The following is an 8,622-nucleotide window of genomic DNA, read 5'->3' on the forward strand; positions in this document are numbered from 1 at the left end:
GATTTATTGTTTCGGGTTACGAACGTTTTTTCGGGTTACGAAAAAAATGCCGGCGCTGTTTAAATGGAGCCGCGGCAGAGCCGCGGCTTTTTTCCCCATTAGCGCCTATGGCAATTCGGGTTACGAAGGTTTTTCGGGTTACGAAATTAGCCGCAGAACGAATTAATTTCGTAACCCGAGGTACCACTGTACTGATGTTTTAACTGTATTTTTGTAAGCTGCTTTGATCACTTTCGTGGAAAGGCGGGATAGAAATAAAGATTATTATTATTATTATTATTATTATTATTATTATTATTATTACATTTCGGCTGTGCATTAGATATTGTACCATTTTAATCGGGTTAGTTGTTTATTATGTCACAACTATTGCCATTAGATTCAGTGATATAGGGGAATTACGACTTATGAGTAACATTAGTACAAAAAAACATTCCTACGAATTCTGTGTGGTGTGATAGTCGAGGAGGTCAATAGAGGGGGTGACACCATGAGTTACCATACTGGGTGATGCCAACCCTAGTGACACCATTGATCTTTAGAGGTAGACAGAAAAAGTGGAAAGGTTCTGAACTCAGCAGAAGCGATAGTGCCAGCCAGGTTCTCAGAGAGAGCTGCTTGGTTAGTGAGGGAATGAATGGTGGTGATGGCACTGAGGGCAAGTGGATGGATGTGTTGGGGGGGGGCAGCAATGCAGAGCCTGTGTGCACATCAATGTGGCTTCACACAGGATTTGGCCCAGTGCATCTGTGGTAGTCAGTCCTGGACCAGTCCAGGGCATAATACTCTGGACTGGCCTTGGATTAAGTGGATAGTGATGCATGTAGACACAGAGTCTGCATTGGTTCCATAGGAGATATATCCAAGTGTCGTTGCTAGAGGAAGCTGAGTAAACTTCACAGCTTGGAAACCTGCAACTGATTTTTTCTGAACGCGTGTCTTTATGGAGATTTATTCCTTCTTCAAAGACTGAGTATCATCCATGGTTCAGTTACAAAATGAGAAGAGTATTTGCCAACATTAGTGGGTCTCTCCTCAGTTCTGTAATAATTGGTTCTCTGACTTTATGCCTAGGCAGTGCCTTACAAAGTTTATAATTAAAAGTTCTGTTTTTATTACAAAGTACTTTAGCTGCAGGAAGCATTTTGATCTTGTCAGCATGCTGCAATTTCAGTAAATCGCATTAAGCTTTTTTTTTGAAAAAAATAAAAATAAAATAAAAACAAAGCATATTTCTCTTCCTTTTTAGACAGCTCATTACTTTCAGTTTAAGGAAGCAAGATAGCTCCTAGTTTAATGTAGCAATGAAAATGTTTTCAATATTTCAATTGTTCTCCACCATAAAAACAAATGGCATATTACACTATGCACATTTAGCTTTTCAGTAAATAAGCTGCATGAGGTGATGAAGAGTGTTTATGCCTTACGCTGTCTATTTTTTTCCTGGTATAATAAAGAAATACATTAAACTATAATAATTTCTTTTAGCATGTAACAGTAATAAAAAACATTATTATTCATGACAAGTAACAGATACCTCTTCGGGATAATAAAAAGTTTATTTCAAGTCTTTTAATTAAAGCAGCAGACAGTATTAATTTAAAACCTTCTTAAACTATAAGTAAAGGAGTTTCACTATGAGAGACTTTCTTCTCAGCCTATTTGTTGGACAGAAATAGAATTTTGCTTAATCTCCTAATCAGGTTTCTGAAAAATAGCACAACTTAATGTATCAATAGCTCATTTATACACTGAATTAATGAATTCATAAAGATGGCACAGCAGTTCTGTCTTAGCATAAGAGATGTTTTTGGCCATAATTATTTTCCGGTGCATGTGTGTAAGCACCTTCAAGGTACCTGTAGATTTATAGCAACCCTATGAATTTCATAGGAATTTCTCAGGCAGGGAATCCTGAGATGGTGGTTTGCTATTTCCTTCCTCTGAGCCCACAGCAACTAGTATTCCTTGATGGCCTCCCATGCAAACACTAAACAATCCTGACCTTGCTTAGTTTCCAAGATCACATGGGATTTAAAAAAACTTTGGCGGGATACAGACCGCCCAAAAAGCGTGGTTTGCCGCTGCCTCCATTTCCGCCCGTGGGAAGCCTCAGCTGCCAAACTCCGAGGCTTCCCAGCGGCGAAAAAAAGAAACCACAAAAAGTGGGTTCTTTTTGTGACTCCCGAGTGCGCAAATGGCTGCCATTTTGACACCTCTGTCATGTGCTAGGGGTGAGGCCAGTATGGACGCTGCGTCCTCGGCCATCCCTAGCATGTGACAGGGGTGGCGCAAAGGCCCATTTAAATCAGGCCATTGATTGCCATTACTATGAATGATGATCTTATTGATGCAGTTTTTCAAAAGAGAAAACATTCAAAAATGGTATTTCCTACCTTGCCACTTCAGGAGTTTCCCCCCTGATTCTACCTTCTATAAAATGGGCAAGCTCTTGAAGATTCAAGTGCCACATTTCAGCCCCAAGACACTTTGCAGCATGCACCAGCCCATGTCCAAGAAACAAAACCAGAAGTGGCAAGTCTTTGGTTAAAAAACCCATTGAAGCATTTGGGGACAAAACAAGAAATAGAAGAGGGTATGCTTTATTTTTAAAGGGAACTGTCCCTCTTGGAGGTTTCAAAGACTGGCAATTTTGATTTTTGGCTCATTTTTTGGAAAATAAAAATATTTTTGATTGAGTGGAATCTGGAAAGATCCTGGGGCCACTAGCTGCCCACAGAACAAATAATTCCCAGGCTAATGAATCACAAATGATTCCTCTGCTCTATATGCACAACCCATAGTCTAGACGTGGCTCTCATATAACTCCCATGTGACCCACATGGGCACCCAGATTACTTCCTGATGATGATGGGGAGGAAAGCACTAGGCTTTGTTTCTGCTTTTTTCGATTTCATTTGGGAGATCCATACCAGCTTGTCCATGAACCCCACTGTGTGACCTTGGCAAGTCACATGTTCTCAGCCTCAGGGGAAAGCAATGGCAAACCTCTTCTGAATAAATCTTGCCAAGAAAACTCCACAATAGGTTCACCTTTAGGGCTGCCATAAGTCAGAAATGACTTGAGGGCACACAACAACAAACACATTTGTTTATCCCAGAATGTTTTCTGTGAGCTCCTGGTACAGTCAGAGACTTTTTAAACCAGCTTCCCAGGGTGGTTCATCTTAATCCAGTATAAAATTTGAAAGAACAGGAACAAAATTTAGGAGTTTTCAATCAATCTGTATGTGTTCTGCATCTCCGCTGGTTGAAAAGGGAAGTGGGGAAAAGGGAGATAGAAAGGGTATGTGTTGTCTGTGTGAGAAAAGGCTGTGTGTCTTCAGTTTCTTTCACACTCAACAATTATAGCACTTTAATGCCACTTTAATTGCCTTGGCAACAGCCTATGGAATCCTGGGTTTTGTAGTTTGGTTAGGCAATACAGCTATCTGGCTCAGAATTCTAAATACTCTGCCCTCAACTACAAATCCCAGATATGGAGTCATATCAGTTAACAGAGCATCAACATGCTGCAATTGTACTGTGTGAAAGAGAGCTTTATATTTGTTTGGTCACTAATGTTCTATATTAGGTATAAATCAGGCAGATGTAGAAAAACCAGCAAAAACAGGAAACAGGGCCAACAGAACATTCAGAAAAATTAAATACAAACCCATTTAGTAATCCAGTAACACATACTTACTCACTTTTTATGATGTTGTTAGGATAGTATTTTGGGGCAGAGGACCAGAGCCTCATTTAGCATAATGAGCAGGAAACATTCAAATAGAGCAAGACTATCTTATCATAATATTTTGAAGTGGAGTCATAAACATTACCATTTGAAACATTACCTAAAACTGTTACTGTACATCCAGAGTTGAAAATGACCCCAAAACATCACTCCTCACCTTCTGCGCAATATCCCATGCACCCTTGCGTAGGTTGGAGCAAGTATACAAAGAAATCTCCACAGTTTCTCACACTAACTGGAATCCGAAAAAGGCAGCAGTCCTTCGTGGCACTGAAGACAAACTGCCAAGTTGCACAGGCTGTTAAGTGTTTCATCTCACCAGGTCGAGGCATTGATTCTGACTCTCCTAGCGACAACCAGATTGGGGCCTGTGTTCCGCAGCGATTCATCTTTTAGCAACCAAGGCAAGACAGAAGAAAAGAGCTTATTGAGATACAATGTTGACACCACTCAAGGAGTTTAAAACAGCAACAGGAGTCAGAAATATAAATCCATATTGTCAGTGTTCCCAGTTGTACAACCTTACACAATTGAAAACAAAATTCGTCAACTATGAATACTCTTCTCACATTTTACCATCGGTCTAGCAGTCCAAAAGCAAAGAGGATGGCAAGCACCTGGTAAGCACATGTTTGGGCTAGATCATTGATGGAAAACCTCAAGCTCCTGAGCTGAACCAGGTTCCTTAGGGTCCAATCCAACCTTCTCCAGTTCCCCTTTGTATATGGCACCATTGTTTGGTGGTTTCCCAGCTTTTATACCGATCATAGGATCAAGTTGGAAGGTGTCTAATGGGCCACCAAATCCAACCATCTGTTCAGTGCAGGATTTTCAGCTAAAGCATCCCCAACGGGTAGCTGTCCAGCTTCTTTCTGAAGATGTCCAGAGAAAGAGACTGCACCACCTCTCTAAGCAATTGGTTGCATTGCCAAACTACTCAAGAGGTTCCTTCTAATATTCAATGATCTTTTCACCTTTTCCAAGACTGAAATACTTCTCTAAAGTTATTGGCAGTAAGAAGGTTAAGATAAAATATGCTGCAATCTTTTTTTCCGTTGGCTGAAAGAACTTTTCCCTCTGAAATGCAAGCCCCGAAGATTTTTTCTGGACTTGAATTCAGCCCTCAAGTTGAAAGAAGTTCTCCACCATTCAGCCATGTTTCACAAGCCAAATGTCAGAAGCTATTGTAATCTGTATTTCACTATTCCTTGTGGTGAATGCATGATCTGAAGGTGGAAAGTATCTCAGTGAAGCACCTACTGGACAGACTCTTCCAGGCTGGACAGGATTAATGAGCAAAGCCTTCCTTGTTCATTTGTTATTTGTAAGACACCTTGAGATATTTTTGATATAAGGTATAAATATTTTAACAAATAAACCAAAAGTCTTGTTTCAATTAAATTTTTCTTTTCCTGAACTTTGGTTTGTCTTATCTTTGGGTCTTTTTTTGGGGGGGGGTCCATTCCTTTACTTTGTCTCCTCCTTTTACCTGTAGTGCTAAGTACTGACTTGATCTACAATTCATAGTTTGTCTTGCAACCCATTGGCACTGGTACTCTTGACAGGGAATAGGTGATGAACTGGTGTGAAAGTGACAAACTAGAAGAAACCACCCAATGGATTCCAGAAAATGCATATAAATGTCCAACACAAACAATGCGGGAATGTTTGCCAGTTTCACAGATAAGTGATAAAGTGTGGTGATACAGACAAACTATTGTCCTTCTGCCAGCAGGCAAAAAACTTTTTATTCAGGAGGGCTTTGGGCAATTGACTGTCTGCCAAGAAAAGGCCTTTTAATGGATTAGTGCTATAATGATTACAGTACTGGTGTGCTTTTGAATTGTTTTCTAATTCAGTATTCTTTCAATATTATAATTTGTTTCATTGTATTTTAACCTCATAACTTTTGGTCTATTTAAATCCAGGCATGATGAATAAGATTTATATGTATGCAAGAGGTCTAATTCATTGTTTTAAATGTAAGAGGGTCTAATTCATATATATTTTTTACATTTTTGTTCCATTCTACAATGTTACTTTATATCGGTTGAATGAGAGTGCACCAATACCTCCACGCACTTGGTTGGCATTTCAGCCTGTTTATCAAATATTAGGAAGCGGTACCACCCTGATGCCAGTGAATGGTCACATATTAAGTCTTGAATAGCTGATTGCTGAAGTTGCGATGAATCAAATTCTGCACTTCGGTATGGACTATGAAGGATCTGATGACCAGCAGGATGACATTCTGGAGCTGCAAAAATATTGGACGTATTAACATTTCAAAATATCCATATATACTGTATTCACATACTGGTTTAAAATACATCTAACTAGAACCATGAAGATGTCACAGTACTGTTAATCCAAAAAACAAACCAAGCCCAACTCTGCCTTTCTAGAAATATATCCAATACATACAGTAAGGTCAACTGGAATCTAAGCTCATCATAGATAAAAACTATGGGTAAAATCCAAATCTCCTTGTACACAAGGGAAATTTTTTCTAAACCACACACACACACACACACAAAATACTTCCACAAAGTAAATGTTCTTCTAGTAACACCCACTTGTGTCTTGTGTAATGCTGCTTTACAAGGTTTTCCTCCTGACTCACTGATGGGGATTGACACTATTTTTGCATGTACAGTCCGTCCTCGCCTTACGCGGGGGATCTGTTCCGGATCCCTCCGCGTAAGGCGAATTCCACCTATGCTCGAGCTCCATTGGAAACAATGGGGCGCGGGTGCGCGCGAGGCGCAATGGGTGCATGCGCCCATTCAATTGAATGGGACGCGCCGCCCCTTCTGCCCTGCGCGCGCCCCGCGGCTTGAGCGCGTATGCTCAAGGCCGCGTATGGCGCGCCCGCGTATGGCGCGGGTGCACTGTATGTGTGTTGTTTTTTTTAAATCTGATAAGTTTATTTCAAGGTGATTATTGCATATGTATGCTGTACATAACATGCTGAGCCCAGCTCTTTGTTCTTCATGTTGAAGGAATGAGAAAGTGTTGAGGGAAAGGAATTTCTTTTGTAGGCTAGAAATTGTGAAATTCATCTTTTTTTTATTTTTTGCCATGTGGGCTCTGAGAGACAAAGAGCTGTAAAGTCCAGAAAGAAACCTTTAATCTCCATTAGCAGCACAAAAAGAAACCTCCTTTAAGATCCAGGTTGTCTCTGTCATAGCAAACAAGGAGGAAGGACCTCTGTCTACAAGGATATCCCTCTGTCTGTACCATCTAATCTAAGTGCAACAAACAATATCTTGACAAAGGGCCAAAGTATAGGCCTATGAGCATCATTTTTTTCTTTTCTTTCCAAACCAGGTTATTTCGTAGTGTGAATGGGGCCTTAGCAGACTTTATCAGAGGCAAAGTATCTTGTCCTTTGGTTGCAGAGACCAACATAATTACTTTCTAGGAATTCAGCAAGATAACGTTTTCTATCCCATCTATCCTTTTTCTAGCCCCTTTTCCTTGAAACCTCCAATCAAACCTACACAGTCTTTGCAATTCCTCCAGAGTCACTAGCTTCTGGTCAAAAACACAATTTCTGACTTTTCTGGGATTTTCAGCATCATTGTTATTAGAAACAATGAATTTGTAGTAAAGGCACAGTTAAAATTCTTGGGGTTGATCATGAAAGCAGTGCCATTTTATGGACAGGGATAGTGTCGCAACAATGGCAACTGTAAGTAAAGAACTACAATTTAAGGCATTTTCTTCTCTCTTTTCAAAAAAAGAAGAACTAAATTGGTTTTTGGAACTTTTTGGACACTTTTGATTTAATTATTTGTTCTCAAGCGCTCTCAAACTGGATTATTTCTGCAGTGTGTTTTGGACCTTAAGCCTCCAAAGTGCCACAGGATCCCTCTACAACTGCAATGGCGTAGCGGTTTGAGTGTTGGATTAGGACTCTCTCCTGGATTCGAATCCTGGTTGGGTCTTGTCAACCCACTGGCAAGTCACACTCTCTCAGCCTCAGGGGATGGCCATGACAACCCCCCCCCCAACTTCTAAAGAAACCTGTCCAGAAAGTTCCATTAAGGTCTCCATAAGTTGGGAAAAACTTGAATGCACACAACAACAACAACCACCACCAGAGATGCCCCAATGCCCCCACCTGCCCTTGGCTTACCTTGCTGGCCCCGCGATGCCCTGAAGCCCAGGAGGAGAGCCAGCCAAAGGGAGAGAGGCATGGCAGCAGGAGGAAGAGGCCGGGGCTGTGCAGGGCTTGCAAGGAACTCGCCTCCTCCCTTCCCCTCTGCCCTCCTCCGCACAGGGCTAGCTGCTGCCAAGGGCTCTGCTGGGGGCTGGAGGCTGCCAAGGAAGCCCTGGGCCAAGCGGGCAAAGCCTCGTCCTGCAGCCTCCCCTTGGCGCCTAGAGAAGGTCTGGACTGAGAAGCAGCAGCGCTGGGAGGGAGCAGAACAGCCAGCCCTCTCAGGCTCCAGGGCCAAGCCTCATTCCAAGGTTGCACTGCTCTGGACTCTGCCTCCAGCTACACTGCCTCCGCACTGGGGAAATGATTCGCTTTGAGCCTGCTTTAAGGGCCATGGCTCCGGGCGATAGACTTCTGGGGATGGGAGTTTGTTGAGGCACCAGAACTTCGCCCCAGAGGACTCTAGAGCAGGCAAAGCGAGGTCCACAACACACTGGAGAAATAATCCAGTTTGAGACCGCTTTCACTGCCCTGGCTCAGGGCTTGGGAGTTATAGTTCATGTGGCCCCAGAGCTCTCTGATAGAGAAGGCTAATAAATGGCTCACAAAACTACAGCTCTCAGGATTCCCTAGCATTGAGCCAAGGTAATTAAAGCGGTCTCAAACAGGATTACTTCTGCAGTGCAGATGAAGCTAGAGATTA

General features: G+C 41.9%; 1 protein-coding gene across 1 annotated transcript in view; it reads right to left on the reverse strand.

Annotated features, from left to right (window-relative positions):
* VWDE (von Willebrand factor D and EGF domains) overlaps nucleotides 1-7,976 on the reverse strand; it is a 53,235-nt gene extending 45,259 nt beyond the window's left edge. The window contains exons 1-3 of the mRNA XM_042477635.1: nucleotides 7,899-7,976; nucleotides 5,830-6,014; nucleotides 3,915-4,146 (exon numbers count right to left, since the gene is read on the reverse strand). Of these exons, the coding sequence (XP_042333569.1) occupies nucleotides 3,915-4,146; nucleotides 5,830-6,014; nucleotides 7,899-7,959 (478 nt within the window). The 5' untranslated portion in view covers nucleotides 7,960-7,976. The remainder of the gene's footprint in view (nucleotides 1-3,914; nucleotides 4,147-5,829; nucleotides 6,015-7,898) is intronic.
* Nucleotides 7,977-8,622: the final 646 nt, after the last annotated feature.

The sequence above is a fragment of the Sceloporus undulatus genome, chromosome 6, assembly GCF_019175285.1.
Source record: "Sceloporus undulatus isolate JIND9_A2432 ecotype Alabama chromosome 6, SceUnd_v1.1, whole genome shotgun sequence".
Taxonomy (NCBI): Eukaryota; Metazoa; Chordata; class Lepidosauria; order Squamata; family Phrynosomatidae; genus Sceloporus; species Sceloporus undulatus.